This window comes from Carassius auratus, chromosome 2 (genome assembly GCF_003368295.1).
Source record: "Carassius auratus strain Wakin chromosome 2, ASM336829v1, whole genome shotgun sequence".
Classification (NCBI taxonomy): domain Eukaryota; kingdom Metazoa; phylum Chordata; class Actinopteri; order Cypriniformes; family Cyprinidae; genus Carassius; species Carassius auratus.
Window position 1 is genome coordinate 10,810,248 of NC_039244.1, and position 24,377 is coordinate 10,834,624.

The following is a 24,377-nucleotide window of genomic DNA, read 5'->3' on the forward strand; positions in this document are numbered from 1 at the left end:
CCCTGGTCCCATATCGCTCTAGATTTTGCCCAAATTACCGACAGCCAAGGAGACAGCAGTTACTGTTTTAGATCACGTCTTTCGGCTTCATGGCCTCCCGGTAGACGTGGTTTCAGACAAGAGATCTCATTTTATATCCAAATTTTGGAAAGAGTTTTGCAAATTATTAGGAGCGTCAGTTAGCTTGTCGTTGGGTTATCATCCCCAAAGCAACGGACAATCTGAGCGAGCCAACCAAGATTTAGAGAGGACGTTGAGATGTTTGGTCTCCAAGAATCCTTCTTCCTGGAGTCAACAACTCTCTATGGTGGCATACGCCCACAATTCGTAGCCAGTGTCAGCTACGGGCCAGCCACCAGCATTTCCCATTTTGGAATCTGAAGTCGCGGTCCCCTCCGCTCACGCGTTTGTCCAGAGGTGTCACTGCACCTGGACCAGAGCCCGTGAGACTATGCTCCGGGTGAGGGAGCGCACTAAGGCCAAGGCCGATCGCCACCGGTCAAAGCCTCCCGTCTACATCGTGGGTCAAAAAGTGTGGCTTTCTACCAGTAACATTCCATTGCGATCCGTTTCTAATAAATTAGCTCCCAAATTTATCGGCCTGTTCACTATCACCAAAATCATTAGTCCGGTGACAGTCCGCCTCAAACTACTTCCTGCATACAAGAGGATACACCCCGCCTTTCATGTGTCCAAAATTAAACCCGTGTTTTATGCACGTATTAATCCGCCTACTCCGGTTCCCCCGCCGCCGCGTCTCGTAGATGGGGAACCGACATATTCGGTTAATCGCATTCTGGACTCGAGACGGAGGGGACGAGGATTCCAGTATCTGGTGAACCGGGAAGTTTACGGTCCGGAGGAGAGGAGTTGGGTACCTGCTAGGGACATATTGGATCACTCCCTTATTGATGAATACAATCAGCAGGTAGGCCCTTCTGGGAACTCCAGGAGGAGTTCTTAGAGGGGGGGGTACTGTCATGGTTGGTAAACCGTGGTCTTAGGATGTTTACACTTTGTGGTGAATTCTGTGTGTTCCGCGTCTGCACTGATTAGTTGTGGGTGTCTCCGTTAATTGTATCAGCAACAGCTGCCACTCATTACTCATCCACTATATAATGGCTTGTCTCACGTCTTGTGTTTGTGAGATCGTTGTTCTATGTTTCATGTGTTAACCCCCCGTCTGGCTTCAGTGTTGTTTTGCGTTTGGATGTCTGTGTTTCCCCAGAACCTCATCCACTCTTCGCACGTTCACTCAGCCACGGACACTTACCTTCGGCTCTATTCCCCGCAGTTCCTGTGCCACTCTCTCCTGCTGCCTCACGCTGTCTACATCCGGATTACTCACCTTATCTCCACGACCGTCTGGACTTCTCACCGCTTCACCATCCCCTCGGAGTATCGCTGTCTCATCGTCATTGTTTGTTTATGTACCATCGCCATATCTTCTCATTAAAACTTTAAACTCGCTATTGTTTCCAGACTGTCCTTTCACCAGCCGTCACAGATTTTTACCTCTGGAACCCGTTGGACTCCATCCATCTTATTTTGCAAGAAAGCTATTTTCTGTGAACGTATGAGACTTCCGATTCATTAGCCAAAGCAAATTTAGTGGTAAACAACTAGTAGAATAACAAGTGCAGTAAATAGTAAAAACCATTGCTACAAACCATTTTTAGGATTATGACAATACATTGAAATATTATGCTAAGAAATATCAGTCTGCAATATCAAGCAGGCCGTGCCCCCTCTTAAGTAATTTGGATAATGCAAATGTCTAACTGTGCTCATGGCAATATACAGGTGCTACATTCATGTCTTTAGCATTACATTGCAAAACGTGCCACCTTGCAACTCATAACAGTTAACACGTGTAATGAAAATTATTTACTATATATATATATATATATATATATATATATATATATTGCTGCTTCAGCTGTTGTGTTCATTTACATTGTTTCCAGAGTGTTTGGAGAAGAAAAGGTGCATGCTACCACGAGTCCTGTGTTGTCAGCAGTGAAGCATCCTGAGACCTTACATGTGTGCAGGGGTGGCTTTTCAACAAATTGAGTTGACTTTCTCGTAATTCTGCCCAAAAACACGGCCATGAATAAAGAATGGTACCCAAATGTCCAGCAAGAATGACTTCTTCCAATGATCCATCACTAATTTAGTGATGATCCATGCATTTTCTAGCATGATGGAGCACCGTGTCACAAAGCAAGAGTGATAAAGAACTGTCTTAAAGATCATTACATTGAAATTTTGGATCTGTGGTTACAAAGAACAAGGGTTAACAATGTAAATATTGACTCATTATGTTTTGCCAATAAAAGCCTTTAAAACTTATGATATTCTTATCAGTGTTTTTTTAATATACATAGAATCATGGAACCATGGAAAATGTATCTACAAATACTGAGGCAGCAAACTTTGCAAAACACATAATTTGTCACTGCCAAAACATTTGGCCATGATTGTACATACATTCATAATAGCTAGTCCTATTATGCAAAGTATATATAGGTAGAATAAAACTGGCTATAGAAGTTCAGAAGTCTCCAATTTCAAAACGAAAACATCAGAACTGGTGAGAGATGAGCTAGGACAGGATAGAGCAGAACTAGTCGTGTGCAGCTAAATTTGCTTTTAAGATAAGCTACAAATAATCTATCAAACATTTCATTTTTTAATTTAGTTTATATTAATGACCTGATCCAAAACCCGAATTTAGAAGCATTTTCAAAATAACTGCACAAAATATATATATTTATTTGTTTTATAGAAAGAGTTTTAAAAGCTGCTTACACATATCTCCACGACCAATTCTGCAAAAAAAGAGCATCATGCATGCATACTTACTTAAATCCATGTCCTGTAACAACGTGAGATCTTCACTTGCATTGCTTTCCATTGGAGATCGTCTTTTTTGAAGAAGTAACGTGAAAACGCCCACCAAGAGGTGCGCTCATCCTCCACATTCACTACACTCATCATGTGCATCGCCCCCACACTTTCTGAATTCTAAATCTTCCTTTCTCGTGTGGGACGTTTTTTTTTTTTATATCTCGTCTCTGAACATGCCCCGACGTCTCTGCAGTGAGTCACTACACACCAAAGACATAATTAAATGAGAGTAACCCTGCAGATGTAGTGGAAACTGATGCAATTCTAAATAAATAAATCTGTAATAAGATTTCTGAAAAGAGGTAGGCTGCACAAACAAAATGAGCCCACGTGTATTAGTTAATATTTTATTACGTGATCCGTCTTCTGCTTTCAGTGGATTGCAGTAGGACATGCTTTGTATGTGTTCCTTCATTAATTTATAGGCTACCTCCATATATGAACACTTTATATTTTACTCTTTATTTTGTTATTGATACATCACTGATATCAACATATGTCTTTGCCAGATTAAACACACGCACATTAAAAAAGACGAGCTTCGGCAGACATTTCATTTAAGATTTTTAAGTCTTAGCACAACATCTGTCACCTTTAAGGCTACCATGTATAAATGCATGCACAGACAGTGGTAGAAATATAGCAGGCATACAGTATCTTCCTAGCAAAACACCTGTTGTCTATGGATTTGGTGAATTGTTGTAAACTTGAGGAGATCATAGTGGATTCACTGTTTATTTGCTGCAAATGTGAACATTGAGCCACACTGAAAAAGTATGAATCATTCATCCAATTAAAAAAATGTAGGGTAATGGTTCACATTTTATAACTTGAGCCAATGGATAATATATAACTAGCCCTAAACAATATGTCATATGTGTATGAAAACTATTTTATAAAACCTGTCACAATATTTTTCTTGTTGAAGAAAGTCAATTAATTTAACTTCTATTTTTGAACTAAACAAAAAGATATAGATTTGGTTTGAGCTCATCATTATGGCGATCAGTTTAATGTTAGTTGTTTTTTGTTGCTCGTTTGTTATAGCAAGAAAAGCCAAAATCAAATTTTCATCTTTGGGTGAACTATTATTTTATCCCAATTTTCCGTGGCTTAACATTCCGTGGCTTTAACTAACATTAAACTGATAGATAGCTATAGATATATGACGCTACAAGATGAAATTATGAACTATTGTAAAGGATTTAAAAAACATCTTATGCATAAAACCTTTAGAACTACAGCATCATTTAGACAGAGATCAAGAATCAGCACATGAATATATAAAAAATAATTTAAATTAATTTACTTTCTTTAACGAGAAAAATATACCTTGTACCAGGTTTTATAAAATAAAAATGCTTTTCATAGACAGAAAATATTGTTTAGGCTAAGTTATTTATTTTTCATTGGCTCAAGTTATAAAATATGGATTTTTTTTTTCAATAATTGGATGAATTAAAAAAAAAAATCAGTGTACTTTTTTTAAAAAAATTGGATGACTAAAAACTTTTTTTTTTTTTCAGTGCAGAATGGTCATAGTTATATTTAAATATGACAGTGTTTGCTCTGAACATTAGCGTGCACTGAAATTAGAGGCTGTCACCACACTCTCTCTTTCGCAGTGCAGAACCAATCTTCCGCTCAGTCACCCTGCAGCAGCCCACAAGTCACAGCTGCGAAAAATCAGGATATAGGGCAAAAAGACTTGTCTACAAGCCTTGGAGTCGTTGTAATCGCGACAAGCTCTGAAACCCATCAGTAATGATTACAACACCACACATAGACGGGGAACATGTCCCATGGTAGATCATCTAGATAGATAGATAGATAGATAGATAGATAGATAGATAGATAGATAGATAGATAGATAGATAGATAGATAGATAGATAGATAGATAGATAGATAGATAGATAGATAGATGTCAAAATGACATCAGCGCAATGCACCGATGAAGACAAATGCGCCATCACATGGTATTAATGACAGACAATAGGAACAGAAGTGGAGTAAACCCGCAATAACTAAACCAGTGACCGAACCCGCATTGCATCACAGAATCAATTTCTGGTCAGTGCACGTGCCTCTCCTTTACCTGTCAGCGCGTGCCGTGCACTCTAATCTGAACCGTTTAGGTCATGCATTACCACCGACAAGTATGTTTTAAGGGAAGCGCTTGGCAAATAGTGTAATTTCCCTCTGCCTTTTTTTTTTTTTTTTAAGTTTAGCCTCCAGTCTGACGCGAATTCAAAGACGAGCGAGAGGCATCAGCAACAGGGCACTGCCAGTTCACCAGCGAGGACAGTTATACAGAAAGCATCTCGATCGTCTAGACGAAGAATTGGGACCGAACGGCACTGACGTCATTACTCGCTTTTGATTGCGTTGCTCTAATTGTGTGGGGATTTCTTGCATTTTTGCGTCATTAAATGGAGCGGCGTAGGTGACGTTTGGACTGTTGCGTTCAAGAGGAGCTCTTCCAAGACCAAAAGCCGGCGCGGAAAAATGTGAGTAGCCGCCAAAGACGAAATAGCAACCTGTTAAGGTGTCCAATGTTTCTGACGATAAACTGCGCGTTAAAGCGCTTTAGAAGTCACTCAACTGCCATCGGAACAATCTGTTCCCCTTTTTGAAGCTTTTGCGTGTCATTTTTATTCCTAGGGGCATTTAATCGACAGGGTTATCTTGTGGGGCTCAAGGGCACAGTGTTATTCGTGCAGGGAGTTAAACATGCGCATGATTCTCAAATCATTTAATGAGGACAAATATGCACATTTTTTTCAGACCGACTCAGTGTAAGATGAGTCCTATGGCTTTCAAGAAATCCTGTGGATTCAGTCGTTTATAGCCAATGTCCCTTCAAGGTCCTTTCTTAGTGTTGGAGGAATCTAAAACGCAAAAATAAATAAATAAATAAATAAATAAATAAATAAATAAATAATAATTGCATCTACATAATTCGATATCTCAGCCTCTGCATTCACTTAAGGGAAAAATTAAGTTCACATTGGAAATGAAGAGTTCACTTCACATTCAGAAGAGAGAAAAATCTCACAACTTGGAGAGAAACTTTATCCCCTTAACTTGATTGATTGATTTGGTACCATGTGGAGTTGATAAACTGCTATCAATTCAAGTTTGATTGAAGAAATTATGCACATTACTCTGTAAATGTATGGTAAAAATGTCAGCTGTATTTGCTAGAACCATAAAAATACACTGAAGATATAACAAGCATTACAGGATGGCAATTTGGTGACCAGATTTCACAGTTGCTAAATTGATGTCGTTTAATTATATAATGTGTTATAATAACCTACCTGAGGTTTAATCTGTTTGTTGTAAAGTGTGCTGATGTGATAAAAAAAAATGGTACGCTGGAAGGCCAAGATGACTTAAAGTTCAGTAACATTGGCCTCTCCAGTGACTAATAATAACTTGAAGAAACACAAACACAAAACACCGTCAGGGTAACTCACATGACACTAATGTAAAACATTAAATAAAAAATAATTAAATAAAAATAACATAGAATGTCTCACTAACAAAAATAAGAAGAAGCAAAATATTTGAATGAAATCAAAGCAAATCTGATTGATCATGGAGGGGATTCTGTGAACTCTTCTTCCTCATAAAATAAAAGACAAATAAATATAAATAAAATCACAATTTCAGCAATATTTTACTGAAATTACCTTCTTGAATTTAATATAATTTTCCTCACAATTTTATTCTTTTAGAAAAAATTTTTGCAGTGTTCTACAGTGAAATGACATGTATTGTTTTTATTAAAAAATTTTAATTGTATATGAAAATAACGAAGTTTATTTAGTTTAGTTAACTTATCAGTTAATAAGTGAATAGATTTGTATAGCATTTGTATATCAAATTACATAATACAGTGTATTTCCAGCCTTAACGTAGCCTATTCACACTCAAAAAAAGCCACATGCCTTTGAGTTCAAGGCGCACTGAGTCTTATTCCCTGTCATCTGGGATGGTAATGTGTTTGTAATCTTATATCAACCCTTGTTTCACACCCAACCCAATCTCACGGCAATTCGTACATATTTTACGAGGTGGCTTATTCGTACGACCACACTTGTACAAATTCACAAGATTTTTGCCAAATCGTACGTATTTTACAAGTTGCACAATTCGTATGAATTAGTACGAATTACCTACACCTAACCCTGCCCCTAAACCTAACCAACACTGGAGTTTAGACAAATTGTATAAAATCATACGAGTGAGGTCGTACAAATTCGTATGAATTAGCCACCTCGTAAAATATGTACGAATTTGTTGTGAGATAGTGTTGTCAAACCCACTATGGATTATATTTTCTCACCCAGACACACATTAAGTAGTCAATGACCAGGATGTTCTTTTGAACTCTTTGGGCTTCCACAATTCATTAAAAGAACATTACAGAAAGTTTTTTTGGAAGATACATCGAATTGGGTCAGTGTGTTAGTGTTGAGGGGAATTGGAACACCCATGTGCAATGGGTTGGGATGCTCACCTGTCCATACATACCAATTCATTTCCTTCTGTGGAACACAAAAGATGATATTTTGAAGAAGTTTTGGTTTAAAACCCCTTAACTGTCACTCACATTTTGGAACATAGACATTATAGTGCACAATTCAAACTTACATTTTTATAATTCATGAATGAAAACATTTTGTAACATGATATTGATGTACCATTTACATGGTAATGCAATTTCTGATTTTAAAATGGGTTTTAAGGGATGAATTTTGAGATTTTAAGTTTTCAGTTGATATATAATTTCTGATGATTTTTAAAATGTGATAGAGAAAAAGGCAACGAAGAAGTCTTTTTTTTAAAACAAAGGTCAAAACTAGATTTTTGAGGGTGCACTCTTGTCATAAATTAATCTATTACTTTTCCTACCTGATTTTTAACAAAAAACATTGGTAAAATATATTTTGGGGAGTCTTTCCAACGATATATAGTTTGTGAAGATTAGATTAGATTTAATTGTAATATAGTGAAGTAAATGTAGGCGTCCCGTATACGGTATGTGGTGACAGTTAAAGGGTTAAACAACATCGGATAGAGGTAGATTACCAGATATGACAGTGTAGTTCGCAATGATCTGTTTGATGACAGCTACAAATGCAAAGACTTGTTGTTTTCTAAAAGTATTTATAAGCAAAGACAGGGTTTTTGAGTTAAGTCTGTATGCATTCGCATGCATAGAGGAAAGAGAGAGAGCTTGAACATGTATACACAAAAACACTGCAGTGTTGCAAGAAAACTGACAGAATTCACAGTACTACATTGATATTTCATCCCAGCCTGTGCTCCTGCTGTTCCCTGAGCTGGCAGAAGACCTGTTACTGAGCCCAAGAGCACCCTACCAGTCTCTGTCTCTGTATGGAGATCTGTATCAACTCATTGATTTCTTTCTCTCTCTCCAATGAATTCTGTCTTTCATCCCATGATGCCTTTGAGCTGTTGGTGCTCGTGGGATGAATTTAAAATGCATCCTATGCATTTCAAGCTTGCATCTATATTTAGACGTATTTACAGTATAAGCATAAGTAATATTAATGAGGTGTGTAATGAACTGCTCAGGCTCTCCACAGGTTTTGAAAGTGATGTTCTGTTTCCGTACAAATCGGTTCATTTAGAAGGGTAACGGGTGCATCCCAATTTCAACTGAAAATAATTCAGCTTTATGAGTATCAATGTTGAGTATCCAAAGTTTTCTCTCATTGCAAATAACAAATCTTTGTATGATAAACTGAACACATATCTGTTCCCGCCTCGGGTCATTAAAACTTAGTCATAAAACACCTTTGTATGCGTAATCTACACAATAAGTGCTTGAGTGTACAGTAGTGCAAAAGAGCTATTACTCACACAGAGGTAAAAAAAAATATGTATCTATTGATTTTTGACAATCGAGTCAACAGGTATGAAGTGTAGTAACCCCTGTCTTCCCACACAAAGCGGGTTTTCAGCGCGTTATGGCATTTATTTCGTGTGTGCGAGAAGAGGGAAGAGGAAGAGTTCATTCGACTGCTGGATGGGCTGCTGGACTGTTTTCTGCAGTGAAGGACCTGCTTCTCAGTTCATGCTGCTTGTTGAATTGCGTCCCGGTGATGCGGAGGTTATCATGCAGCTTTTTGGGAACTTCATATAGCATTTAAATATTTAATTCCCGCTGTAGTCGCGGTTATGGCACGAGACCGAGCCCCTCAGCGCGTGCTTCAGTACCAGCAAACTCTCGTGAGTATTGGTAGACAATGTGATTCAGATTTTTCACGAGACCAACTGTTTTATCCGCAGAGGTATGTATGAAATCACATTCTGAATTTGCTTAAGTGGGCAATTCCATGAGTTGAATGGCGAGAGTGTAATATAGCCTAATTATTGTAGGCCAGGAGTGTCAAAGACGGTTGATATTTCATTTCTGCGTGTTGCTTGGAATTGGTAACAAACCTATATGCCGTTTCCGGCTAATTGAGTCATTTGTATGTTGATATAGGAGGTAATTCAAATCTGCCGTGTCCACAATAACATTTGAGGCATAACTAATGGCATCATTTCCATTGTGAGTTCATCCACAATTCAAGTTTAAGGGCATCATCAAAGTCCTCCCTTCATCCCTGTTTCATTTCTCCAGTGCCCCTCCTACTCCTGCTCTTGCACTTGTGGACTAAATGTAGATCCACTCTGAATATTAATTGACTCATGCACCAGTTTCCCCCCCATTTCTGTCACATGGTGATTGACAGCTGTACCCTGGAGCTCTTGACAGGGATATCTCTACATTCAGGCAGATATGAAGAGAAGGAGAACTGGAGAAGGACACGTTCAAACGGTCGGTGTGGGGTACAGTCTCTTCTGCACCAAAATCCCCCTGCTTCACCCCTCCCACTAACATCCATCTATCTGAGCAAGTTTTTGTTGCACTGTTATGACAAATGCGTTTGCATAATGAAGGTAGGCGTGAAGTGGCCGCTCTCGGATCCATGTGTTGCATTCGTATCTTGTCTTTTTGAGTTCAGGCTATTTCTGAGCAGCCTTACTCCCTGCAGGGCCAGACGATGTGTTCCTCAGTGTCTCTGTGTGTGATGAATGAAACTGGGACATTTTTTTTTTTTCGGCCCTGCTTTCCGTATTGGTGAGAGGATCAATAAAGCGCTTTACAAAATGGTGGCTGAAGACTCACAGTTTCATTCCCTCTCTCAACACCTTTCCCTTTAACCAGGGGTTGGGCCTAGTTTTGATTGATGTCTTTATCATTTACTGTGCTCACAACATGCTTAGCTGCACTGCCAGACACACAGTCTGTCTGGACAAATTTGGCCAAAGCAGGATTAGGCTGTGATGTGTGCATTTCAATGCCATGTTTGTTTTACTTTCAGTATGTGCACAAGCTCACTCTCTGTATTTTATTGTCTATTAATTGAATTTCTCAATGGACTTTGCAATGCTTATGCTTTTGTGACTCACATTTTCCGAGTATAAATGATCAAATATGGCACTCAATACTGTCAGTTTGAAGAAATCCGGCCTTGCTCAGTGATTCGTGTGTATACTCTGAAACTCATGTGATTGAACTGCCGATATTATTTTCTCAGAGTACCTTTTAAATGGTCTTGTGGTTAAGGGCATCACAAGTGCAGTGAGTCTGCTCTTCAGTGGCCTTTTGTATCTTGCAGCTCTCGATTGCACATACCCACACTATTTGCAATGTTTTTCTCCCCCTCCTTTCAAAGAATCTATTTCTCTCGAGCTTCTCATCTGCACTGGCCGCACCTTTGCACGATTTTTCTATATTGTTTGGGAGAAGGGAACCATGAAGCTTACATTTCTGCTTCCTCCAGAAAGCCAGTTCAAATGTTTCCTTCAAGCTTTCATCAAAAATAGAATGCTTGGGGACACTTTCCTCCTAGCTTTAGCACACATCACTCTGTGTCACTCAGCCCCAACTGCATGGACCAGTGGAGAGTCTCTGCTATCACCCTGTCTGATCATTGGCAGTATTCAATCCATCAAAAATCCGTCCTCCATCTCCAGCTGGAATGCCGCAGCTCTAGTTGGGGTTTACATTTGAGAGCTGGATAAGAGCTGAGTAGAGATTACAAACAGGAGTCAGTCTGGAGACAAGCAGTGCTGGAAAGCAAATCGCAAGAGTGGCTGTTTACTTGTCTGAGAGGATGGATAAATTGATGGTATGCTGAAAGACAGAGTGAGGAAAACAGGGATTGAATGTGCTGGTGAAACTGGTTGAGTCAGAGAAGACATTAGTCAGAACTACAAGAGCAGTTGAAAATTAAAGGAATAGTCCACCATGAAATCCACCCAAAAAGTGATCACAAATACATTTTCTCATTATTTACTCACCCTCATGTCATTCCATATTACTTTTTTCTTTTGTGAAGCAGTCTGTGAGTCGGAGAGGAATTTCAAATGTCAGTGTCACAGATGTCAATAGAGAATTCACTGTTGCACAGTGTTCTTTTAAAAATGGTGCTAACAGACAATTTGAGCTAAATTAGACAATTTTGTGTCATTAAAGAGAAACTTAACCCCAAACCAACTTTTTTTTAGTTAATGATCTGTAAGAATGGGGCTTTATTAGTGCTGTTCATTGATTCGAGTAACTTTTTTGACATTTGAGTATAAAGTGTTTTAATTCTACAATATATGGTGTAAAAACTTCTGAGTGCTGCCCTCTTCAGGTTGAACGGTGGATACTGCAGTTGTTTTTTCCTATTATGGATGTTTGCGGTGGCAGGTGACGTAAGCGGTTTCCAGCTCACCACGCCCCTTGGTACGAGCTACCACGCCCTTGGCAGTATAAAATCGTCTTGTTCCGTCAAAATCACTGTAGTGTGTCAGGAGTTGGAATTGCGCGTATTGAAAACGACCAGGATAGAGTATTATAGCATTTATATAGTCATTTAGATTATTTAGTGTAGCCTATGTAGTTAATTAGCATAATTGTTAGAGTAACATTAGTATTGTTAGAAGCATAGTTAGTTAGTAGCATAGTATTGCATCAGTTAGAATAGCTTCAAGTTGGTGTAGATTTATCTGTATTTAGTACAGTGGTCAGGATGGTACGGAGGTGTGTTGCTAGTTGCGACAGCACTGCTGGACTGCATAGTTTTCCAGCAGACTTGAAAATTAGGCACCAGTGGTTGCATGCACTTGGCCTGGAAGACGGCGAGTTCCCACCTAGAGCTGGAGTGTGCAAACTGCATTTTATGCAGTATTGCTTCCCCAACGCAATGGAGGTGGAAATGGGCTTCTCACCACAGCTCGCGCTAAAAAGCGGCGCAATGACGATCACGATGCGGGAGTTAAGACCGCAGCTTGAGCCAGCGGCTTGAATTGATAAGGCTCAGGCCCTGGCCCTGTGTCCACAGACACCTCGACATCCTCCACTTCAGGTGAAGGTGGCGAGAAAAGTCCTCTACTTCTGATGAATGCTCTGTTGCAAAGCTATTTGCGTAACTACAGTCATTCTCCATTTTAGCGACTCTGACAGCAGCTGTCAATCAATCCGTCACTGCTGGTCTCAGGTTCACGCCCCACCCGCTCAGCCCCGCCCTCGGTTCGTCCCATCTATCTCCTCTGTGCTCTGCCCACTTTTCAGCATTTTTCAAATATTGCCAGTGGGTGGAGTCAGGCTCTGACCAGGGGTTTAGTTACCCTTTAATGGAAAACCGAACTATTTTTTTCATATGACTTCAGAACACTTGGAATATACCACAAAAGCCACATTGATTCTTTTGATATGATTATTTTTATTTTGAAGATCGATCATTCTGCATTGCATCTTTTTGTGTTTCATAGAAGGAAATGTGTTGGTATGACAAGCATGTGAGGTGATTTTCATTTTTGTATGAACTGTCCTTTTAAACTCTGCCTCAGATTTAACAGTGAAGATATATGAACCTTTTAATAAAAGTTTTTTACCTTTGTGTGTTTGAGAATTGAGGAAATACAAGAACAGGTGTTTTAGACAGCTTTCCAATGTCCTCCATCAAGGGGAGTTTTGGCCACCGATGAGATCACCGTAGATGACTGTTGATGTGCAGAGGAGACAAGTCCTACTGTGTGACATCAACCTCTCTACTCTTCTCCAGCATGGTGCATGCAGTCACAGACATGTGATTATGCTTTTAGCACTGCAAGAGGATGTTTACAGTGCAGTTACTAAAGCAGGAAGATGCTAGTGACCTTACACTTTACACACAAACCATGGACAAGAGAGAGGTTGTAGTGGGAAGTCTCTAAGAGCTGGATATATATGCTATTCATCACTCACCGAGATGATTTGACTACCCCATTTATGATTTTTTTTTTTCTCAAATGAAGCGATGAATAACATTAAGCAGGCAAGGCAACAGCTCTAATGACGGCCATATCTACCTGATTGCAAAATGGATTAAAGAAGGCAGTTTAATCTCACATCAGCTTTTTGTCGCATGATCTCCATCCAAGCATCTGAAAAACCATTTGGCCCTGAACAACTATAATTTAATACAACACCTCAGATATTACACAATCCTTTAATATTCTTCATTCTGGCTCAATGTCAAATTGGCCCACACCTGGTGCACTGGATTGCAGAGGAGTCATTAGTTTAATGGGATCAATGCCTTGATTCTTGAAGGGATGTTTTGAGAAACAGGAGGTGCTGTGGTTGCTGACAGTGGTTGTTTTCATGCATCTTCTGGCTCTGTTAAATGCTAATCCAATCCACCCTTTTCCTTACTTTTCCCATTATATATATTGAAGAAGGTCTGACATGGTGGAGCTCAAACTTGTGCAATATCTTAATAAGCTTACTTGTAGGGATGTGACATCAAATGCCCTGACTGAAGTTGCACAAAAATCCTTGATAACATCCTATCAAGAATAAGATTCGATTTTTAAAGCCAAGAGCTGAAAGATTTATTATCACTACAAACAGCTGTATTTAGACTACCTTTCAAAACTATGGGGTTAAGTAGTGTATATATATATATATATATATTTTTTTTTATTGATTGTTTCTGAAGGATCATATGACACAGAACCCCCCCCCCCACCCCCTTCTTTTATTTAAATAATTTTCATGGCATCAAGATTTGTTTTTAATCTTCTCAACTGTTAGAGAATGGCGCTAACAAAGCCAAGGTTAAATAGATGAAAGTTAAATAATCATTATTATTATTATCATTATTACTGGCAAAAAATTACATACGTGCTTAATAATTGTTTCTCATGTTCACTACAGTTGGCTAAACCAAAGACACATTCTAGTGTTTTTACTCTGATTTTGCTTACTAAGATAATTTGCAGATCGAACAAACAAAGTTGTAATGTAGAATCTGCAGTCTCAGCGTGACACAATCAGTGATGAGCAATTCATGGCTTTTTTTTATTTTTATTAATCTTCTCTTACTGAGTTCTGTTAATGTCAAAATATATCACATTTCTCCAGTGTGATTGCTCTTATGACACTTTGATGTCCTAGGGCAATATGAGGTTTAATTTGGCAAAAAAAAAAAAAAAAAAACACGAGAGGCGAGTTAGTAAAACTGATATTTTTGTTATTTAGCTAAGAAAATAGGAATGTCAAAAGAAAATTTAAACTGGAACTTTGGTTATTCCGGGTATGGGGGTCTTTGGCGACTTTGTTGCCTTTGTCTCTTTCACTATTGGACCACCTTAAAAAGAGCAGAAGAATGTTAGACTGATTCATAGTCTGCTGTGGGCATCATCTAAGATCTAAATGGGGTCATATTGCACATTTTGGGGCTTTAACATCCCATTTAACCTAGTGGACCACCGCAGCTGCCTTAGGGCACTGGATATTCTCAGTTGGCTGGCTTAAGGCTCTGAGGCAGAAGCAGTGAAAGGCTCCATTTACTCTCCAAAATGCTTCAGAGAGATCTTTGCCACAGACCACTCGTAACCACCTGAGACCCTCCTTCAGATTTATTTCTGATTAGCATACTTGCTAGCTGTGTACCAGTTGGAAAGACTTTTATAACATAAACAAAAAAGGGTAAAATTTCATGCCTCTAATATGCCATGTGGTGTAACAATCAAGTAAAAAGCATTTATCTGTGAATGTTTTGGAACCATAAACTAAGCTTGACTAGGTCAGTTAGATGATTTTCAGACCCTTTTTCATAAGATTCTGTTTCACTCTGGTGCCATAGACTATTTTGTGTAGTTCCACCAACAACACACAAAATGCGTCAAACCTTAGTTTGTCAAATTTGGCGAAGCAGGCAAACCTTTGCTTTTCCTCACTGCCACCCACAATCTAAAAATATTTGGAATATCCAACCCCTGTGCCTGTAAATGTTTTATTTGTGTTGCTCAATAGACAAATAACACACACACACACACACACACATAAAACTGTCCCACGCCTCACTCTTTTACATCTCATCCCATGGTAGTCCCATGGGTCCTGTCACATGACTTTGATTTAGATAAATGTTTATTCATTTATTTATTTTCTTTAATTTTGACAATTATCAAAATGAATAGCATAATTAATGTAATTTTTACTTACACAAGTTTCAAATATTCTAGCTAAGCTCCCAAGATGAGTTCTTAAAGGGATAGTTCACCCAAAAATCTAAATTATGTCATTAATGACTCATCCTCATGTCATTCCAATCCCATGAGATCTCCGTTTATCTTCGGAACACAGTTTAAGATATTTTAGATTTAGTCCGAGAGCTCTCAGTCCCTCCATTGAAACTGTGTGTATGGTCTACTGTCCATGTCCAGAAAGGTAAGAAAAACATAATCAAAGTTGTCCATGTGACATCAGAGGGTCCGTTAGAATTTTTTGAAGCATCGAAAATACATTTTGGTCCAAAAATAGCAGAAAACTATGACTTTATTCATCGTTGTCTTCTCTTCCGTGTCTGTTGTGAGAGAGTTCAAAACTGCAGTGTATTGATATCCGGTTCGCAAACGAATCATTCGGGATCTTCTTGAACCAGTTCACCAAATCGAACTGAATCGTTTAAAACAGTTCGCGTCTCCAATACGCATTAATCCACAAATGACTTAAGCTGTTAACTTTTTTAACGTGGCTGACACTCCCTCTGAGTTCAAACAAACCAATATCCCGCAGTAATTCATGTACTCAAACAGTACACTGACTGAACTGCTGTAAAGAGAGAGAACTGAAAATGAACACAGAGCCGAGCCAGATAACGAACAAAAGTCAAGAACCGTTTCTGTCAGACGCGTCCAATTCGAGAGCCGAGGAGCTGATACTGCGCATGTGTGATTCAGCGTGAAGCAGACCGACACACAGATCGTCTGAACCGGACTGATTCTTTTGGTGTTTGATTCTGAACTGATTCTGTGCTAATGTTATGAGCGCGGGTACACCGAAGACTTGAGTCAAGGGCAATCTTCGCAAATGAAGTCATTAATTGTAATTGTAATTGTAACAATTTTCTCTTCAGCTCTCAAGGGAGGCGGTCGCATTTCTTTCCTCTCCTCCCCTACCTTGCCTGCTTCGCCTGTCTCTTTTCTCGTCTACTTTGAGAGACTCTCTCTGCACTGCTTTCCTAAACTGAAACATGGATTTCATAAATTGGTCTCTCAACACAATTGACACCATCTTCTCTACGAGGAGCTTGGGTTCGGGGGAACCTGACTGCCCTGCCGGAACGTTCGCAGCTGGCTATGCCATGGACGCATGGGCGAATTGGCGGGTCGTGTTTCTGGCGGCTCTTTCTGTGGAGGACATTGAAGACATCTACCTATTCGGAACCATAATAACAGGTCTTCTGCTGATTGGATTAGGCTTTGCCCTGGGTTATCGGAAAATTCGGAAGACGGGAACAGCTGTCCAAAGCCTCACAAGGCTGCCCATCATGATTGAAGCAGTGGGCAGAGCGGCCCGCATTGAGACTGAGACTATTAACCGCAATATGGATAACATCATGGAAAAGCTCATGGCTTTGGAAAGGGAATTGGAGGATTTGGAGACCAAAAAAGACAATCATAGTGAGCGTTAAATTGGAATGCGGCTACTAGACCAAAACAACTGGTATCTTATCTTCTTTCGGCTCCACTCCCAGCTTGGCCTTGGCTGGATAACAAATTTTCCCCTTGGAAAGCATGGCAACGAGACGCTCTGCGTTCCTCAACCCGTTTCCCACAGACACCTGCTGATTGTTGTTGACTCTGTCTAGGACCTGACCAAGGCTGTCTCCATGGCAACTTGCTGTGACGCTGTATAATCTGCGGACCGAGGCATCTAGAGAGAATCGCAACTCTCCAGGCCTACTAATACACAAACTCTTACACATATACAGATATGAACTCACCTCCCCATCCCCATCCCTCGCCTTCGCCGCTTTGTACCGCCAGGTTTAAACGATTCAGTTCGATTTGGTGAACTGGTTCAAGAAGATCCGGTTACATCGAATGATTCGTTCGCGAACCGGATATCACAAACTGCAAAGTTTTGAACTCTCTCACAACAGACACGGAAGAGGAGACAATGCTGAATAAAGTCATAGTTTTTTCCATTTTTGGACCAAAATGTATTTTTGATGCTTCAAAAAATTCTAACTGACCCTCTGATGTCACATGGACTACTTTGATGTAATATTTTGTTGTTAAAAACCCTTTATAATAATGATTTTAATTGATCTATAATGCACAGTGAGCATAGCCATGATAGATTGCAGTTGAGCTGGTCCTGAGCTGGAGCTAGTTGCTTACGACCAGCTTAAACCAGCTCAGGACCATCTTATTACCAACCTATGACCCGTTTAAACCAGCTGCCATGCTTCTAAACATACCTAACCAGCATATATGGTGTTTTTATCAACATGGTTATTGAACTGTTGCAAGCGAAAGCAGCACTGTCAGAATAAGTGTGAATAAGTGTGGCCCGTTTGCCCAATAACTGCTCAGTGACAGAGTTGTGTAGCGTGTGCACAGCACTTCTTGGTCAAAATGCTGCAGGTCTATTTGACCGCTATGATACTGAAGGGGAATTTTTAGAGGTTTATTGTATCGATTGAGTGTCCTTGGAAGTGTTGGCAGGGTTGAGCATGATGTGATGAGGCAGAATCTGTTGGGTAAACCTTGTTTTTCACAGCTCGTTGCCTAAACCCTTTTCTGAATATCTGGAAGAGGTCAGAAGCTCACCTATAATAGGAGCATGTTATTACAGATGTGCAATTTGATTGGTTATAGCAGGTCATTGAATGTGACAGCTTGTTTTGCTGAGGTTAAATTTGACTCTCTTTGTAAAAGATGGGAGAGTTTAATTGGGCCAGATGAATATATCAAGCTGTCCGAGAGGGACGGGTGCCAAGGTGATGAAGACGATTAGGCATCACGTGTCGGTGCGATGGCTTCAGGTGGGTCGATGGTCTGAATGAGTGAGTTGTGTGAAATAAGGCAGACGGAGCAGAGGAGGAAGAGGAGAGTGCGGATCAGTCTGCGTCAGGCTGCTTTGCTTTCTCTCTATGAGCTGCACCTGCTCATGCGAGCGAAGAGAGAGTCTACTGGAATCGTGATGCTCATCTTAATGTGCTGCTGGTGGCTGAGCTCTTCAGATCAGAGTGCCGTGTGTTTATAGAACATAGAGAGAGGGAGAATCAGGAGGAGGGAGTAGGAGAGAAGGATTGAGGCGCTACACAACGGACCTGCCAATATCCCTGTCTCTCCATCTTTAGTGCCGTGGGCATGTGCCTATGTGTGGGAGCATCTGACGGTAAGAACGAGGGATGGGAGAAGAAAGGGAAAGGGAAAGGGAAAGGCAGAGGGCAGGGTTACAATGGGTGGGAAATGGCTCAAAATACCCCCTTACGTCACCCACACATGAGGATTTTTTTTTTATATCAGAGGACAAAATGGTGTCAAGATGATACTGTTAAATGTAATGAAATGGAAATTCAGCTGGAGGATATAAAGTTTTTCAAAGTATTGTTGAAAATGTACAATTGATTTTTCCCGAAAGAACTGACTCCCCAATTTCTGTTGTAAAAGAAAATTGTAAAATTGATTGATTCATTAATCAGATCTCCAGTCAGGGTCCAAAATGTAACCTCGCGCAACACACTGAAAATATAGTGGCGTAGGAAACAATTTTCATTAATTTGACAAATAATTACAAAGAAATGGCAGGTAGCACATTGAATGAATCGTGGAAAAACGAAAAAGTATTTTCTTGTAAAACATACTCCAATAATCTCTGTTAGACTAATAAAAGTTTTTTTTTTAAGTGCACCAAATGAAAGCTAAATTGGGTTTGGCGAGCAATTATAATGCCACAAAATGGGATATGCACATTTCAAACCATAGTGATTCAAAGCATCCAACTAAAGCATGTTTTCTAAACATTTTAAAAGTGGTAGTTTATTTGGGCTGTCTGTTGTACTGCATGTGGAGATGTGTATGTCAGTTGCTTCCCAAATTAAGCCACGCAAATTAACATAAGAGCAAATCACAATGGGCCCTATTTTAACGATCTAAATGCAGTGTAAAGTGCACGGCGTATACATAAAATATATATTTAACTAGCCTACAAAAAAATATTTTGCATTGCAATCCTTTAATTTTTTATATTTGGCATGTTTGTGTGCTGCCGTGTGTCCCTGCGTTTAATAAGCAGTGTGTACACTCTTTAAATAACAAAGAAAAAACATTGAGGTTTTTCAGGTTTGAGCTGGTCTATGGCGCAGTCTATTTTCAGCTCCTTAAAATAGCTTTGCGTCTGAACACACCTCTTTTATAGACCAGCACGCCCATGGGCGCAAAAATGAGTGCTTATGCATTTGCTAATTAAACGATGGACTGAAACTAGCAAACACACTTGTGCTGCACCTTGCGTCACATTGCGCCGGGTGTATTATTGGGCCCAATGTGTCTTATTTTTATTCTTTGTTTTGTTTTTTTTTGTTTTTTTTGTGACAAATACAGTTTCATTTGATAAACAGATATGCTACAACTGACACAATGACCTATGTTTTTTTTTTTGTCCCAAATATGAATTGAAAAACATAGATTTACGCTAAGATTTACATCATTGGCAGTTGTTAGTATTTATGTTGTGTGCTGTATTGTCTAAATAATCTTAATAAGGCATTGTCTTTATTTCAAGATCTTCCATAGCATACAAAGTTTTTTTACATTGATTTTGTTAGTCAAAAAAGCACTTATTAAATGTGTGTCTAGTCAAATTAATTCAGACTAAGCTTTAATAGTGATGCAGCTAACAAATCCAGCAAATAAATTGCTCTGTTTTTTTATCCTCACTTCATCTTCTGCTTTGATCAACTTGATAAATTGTTTGTCTGGGTTTTGAATCTCAGACAGAAATCATGGTCTGTGGTTTCTTATGCGATGCATAAAGCTGTGCTGTGGCTTAAAAACATAAATTATAGAGACGTTTCTAAGTATCATTATCCAGCCTTCTGTAAATTTGTATCTTTGTCTCTTTAAATTGTTTTGGAATATCCTCAATATACCTCCCATGGTGTTCCTGAAAACCAGAAACAAAAAAAAAATTCACTTTAAAGTTATTGTTTATCCAGTTTCCAGACTGACAGATTAAACAGAGAACCTGTAAACCTGTGCTGGGCAGTTGGAGGATAGAAGTATAGATTTCAGTTTGATTCATGGATCTGTGTGCAATCATATGTAACTACTTAATTGTCTAGTGAAAAATATTAATTGGCAACAGGGTGGTTGGAAAATGCTGATGTTTAGTATGTTTCTTTGTTCTAGTCTCCAAAATAGTTTTGGAACTGAACTTGTATTGAATGTTTTTCATCAAGCAAACCACCAATCAAGCATGCTGTCCATGTGAAAATGCAAACACATGCTATGGTGCACTGTTAAGACCATGCCAAACCAATGGGTGGTGATACAATCTAAACTGTTAAAGCCATGTTGGCCAATCAGATGCCTGAAAAAGTTTCCAGTAGGCAGAGATTACAGCGCTGGCTCTGACATCACAAGCCAAAATCTCCACTTTTGCTGTCTACACGATAAAACTTCAAAACGTTCAAAGGTGAATCTTTCCAAACTCCTCTTTTGCGTGAAGCTACTCCGCTCTGATTGGTCAGTTGATCCAGTCAGTTGTGATTGGTTTACTAAGTACAGCGCATTTCGCATTACTGGATTACAGCTTATCATCAAAAATACATTGTATTATAATCATGATAGTGCTCCACTCTATTCTAAAAAGAAAGAATCAGAGGGGGAGAAGATGTTTTACACTTATGTTAGTGAACCGGGTTTACCTCTTGGTAGTAAAGACCCAAACAATAATGGTATTTACGTTAGATGAACACAGAAATGGAGGACTGATAAATCACTGCAGTTTGTAAACCAGCGTATTGCTCCATCCTTTATCATGACTCCAAGTAATAAGAACATCAGCCATTCTATATTAATTGACACATTTCTAGACAATAGCAGGCCCACAGCTGACTAACAGAACGTAAGTTATACTGAGTGTACAGTATACATAACATAATACACAAAACTACATATGTTGCACGCTCAACAGATCATTAAAGCAACAATTATTAATCATACTTTCAGGTTGTGATTCGGAGTAGCAAGATGGTCCAAACATATTGGGCATTGACCCATCTTTCACAGATAACCGGTTTATGAATCCCGCGTTGAACTCACGGAGATCGGGAAAGCAGTCATCAGTGAAATGACAGGAACACAGAAAAGGGTGATACTGCTGTGGTATCAGAGTAGAGATGAGTTTCAACAACTGATTCTTCACATCCTTCGGAAGTGAAAATAAACCAAATTCACTTTCACAGCGCAGAGCACGGCGTCTTCACAACACGACGTTATCCACATGAACAAGCTACAGTGTTTGAGGGATGTTCTCGCAGAACATAGGACGGCATTATGCAGATATGTTAACTTGAGACAGATAAATTTCACCGAAATGGACTTTGAATTACAAACGACTAATTTGCACAGTTCAGAGTATTTTAGATAAAATAACTTTAATTATGATGGACAAACAACTACATAACACACTGCATGAAGGGTATTTTTCAAAAATCCATAATAGGGGCACTTTAAATTCTGATGGTGTTTTGTGGTCCTGTATCTCTGTGTAACAGCAGCACTGTTTCTGACACTGTTAGCTTTAATGTGTAGAGCCCCGGGAGAACAGAAATACACATCCTATCCAGAAGCTTAGAAAAAGCTATACAAGTAATATCTTCTTCTTCTTCTTCTTCTTCTTCTTCTTCTGTTTTCTTCTTTTTTTCTTGAAAATTACAAATTTGGTGAAGAACACATGCACACTTTTCCAGTGTCCTTCATTACAGATGTTTTATTTTCTTTGACCCAAACTAACCAGCTCAGAGACAAAGTATTTGAAAATAACAAAAATATATTTTTACAAAAGTTAAAGACTATTCTTACATAATAGAATGTGTTACTCAACCCTGAAGCACTGCGAATGACACAGGAGGCAGAATCTAGTATAAAACTGTAAGTACTATTAAGTAGGCCTATAATTAGGAATATAACACAAGCAGAATCAACTGTTGAGTAGTGGCACATCATTCCTGAATGAATTTGTTTTTTTTAAATGAATGGTTATGTAAATGATTCAATGACTCACTCACTCACATCACTTACATTGTTCCTGAATGAGCTGTTATCTTTGAAAAAATCAGTCGAGTAGCTGAGTCATTGACAAGACAGTCATTTGTCACCACAGGCATAACAATGTTATATGGTGAATAATAACAGCACAGTCTGTCTGGAACATGTACAGTAAAGTTTTCACGTTAATCTGGCCTTTTTATTACAAAAATGTGAAAATCTGTTGTATACATAAAATAAAATTATACATAAAACTTACCCAAGTGCCCATATTTGAAGTCACACACATTAAAAATGTTTATTATTATTATTATTAATAATAATAATAACTGAATCAACAAGTATTAAGTGACTTAATTTAAAAGCTAAATTAATACTGATCTAACCAATCAGACTATGACTTAATTGGAATCTGTGTATCTAAATCTGAGGAATGACGCACATGTATTCAAAATAATACACACCTGGCTCTGTGTGGGAGCATCTCTTTGCAGGATTTCTAAGGAAACATTATGTCATCAGGGCAAAGGCATTTTCAAAGCCAAACTGCGTCAACATACATATAAAATACACTCAGGTCAAGAACTTAAAATACACTCAGGTCAAGAAACAATTTCCAAAGCATTGAACATACTTTGAAGGAAAGTAAATTATATAAAAAAAAAAAAAAAAAAAAAACATGGAATAAATCTTAATCTGCTCAGAAGTTTTTTCACCAAGATGTTTGTCTAGGTGACGGAGCCTTAGGAAAAGAGAACATAGAAGTTAAAGCCTCCACGAAGAACATGCTTGAGACACACAACAACATCAACAATTCATAACCCTGTAGTCTTGTAAGTCTTGTTTGGGCAAGAGCTCAAATCACATCTCAGGTGGACTTTTTCGAGAGGAATGAGAGTGACTCAACAATTTCCATCATCCAATTAGGTCAAATGTGGATGCTTAAAGGAATAGTTCACCCGAAAGTGCAAATTTGATGAGAATTTACTCACCCTTATAGGCCATCTTTATTGTATTTTGAGAAATGTACCATTACACGACCTATTCATCAACAACTCATCTGCAGTGAATGGGTGCCATCAGATGAGAGCGAGAGTCCAAACAGCTGATAAAACCATTACAGTAATTAGCATGGTAATAAATTAATCATTAAAGGGGGGGTGAAATGCTCGTTTTCACTCAATATCATGTTAATCTTGAGTACCTATAAAGTAGTACTGCATCCTTCATAACTCCAAAAAGTCTTTAGTTTTATTATATTCATAAGAGAAAGATAGTCTGTACCGATTTTTCCCGGAAAAACACGAGCGCCTGGAGGCGTGACGTGTGGGCGGAGCTAAAGAATCACGAGCGCCAGTTGTGTTGAGAGCGTTTGGAAGCTGTGACAGCTGTGAAGGCTGAAACTGAACGAGAGCAGCAGCAGCAAGGACTCGCTCCGAGCGGGGCTCGAACCCGAGTCTCCGATGGGAGGTGGACGCACTAACAAGGAGGCAGAGATATTTTAAGCAGTTTTAATCACCGCCTCTGGTTCCAACACACGATCGTGACCCTTTTTCGTTGGGATTGCATCATCCTTAAGAAATAAACGATACGCAAATCCGTCGTCAAACTGGGCTTTGTTTGTAAAACAAGCATTTTAGAAATGCAGGGAACAAACACTTGCACAACTCCGTTGATGCTCTGTAAATATAAACTCCATCCACTGGTCCCTTAATGCTGTTTTTTCTTTGGTAATCTGTGCAGGGTTGTCTTGCCCTGGCAACCAAAAACACACTTCTTTTGTGACTTTTCGCGACGCTCTCGCTCTGATCAATGATTGTCTGTGCACAGCCTC

The 24,377-nt window shown here is 39.1% G+C and overlaps 1 protein-coding gene across 4 annotated transcripts in view; it reads left to right on the forward strand.

The window, feature by feature from the left end:
- The first annotated feature begins 5,121 nt into the window (after positions 1-5,121).
- Positions 5,122-24,377, forward strand: part of LOC113115401 (chloride channel protein 2-like) — a 53,884-nt gene continuing 34,628 nt past the window's right edge. For 2 of the 4 annotated variants that reach the window (XM_026282966.1, XM_026282948.1), the window contains exon 1: positions 9,049-9,175. In XM_026282966.1, the coding sequence (XP_026138751.1) occupies positions 9,125-9,175 (51 nt within the window). In that variant the 5' untranslated portion in view covers positions 9,049-9,124. Of the gene's footprint in view, positions 5,419-9,047; positions 9,176-24,377 lie in introns of those variants that run through there. The other 2 variants (XM_026282957.1, XM_026282940.1) reach the window with 2 other exon arrangements.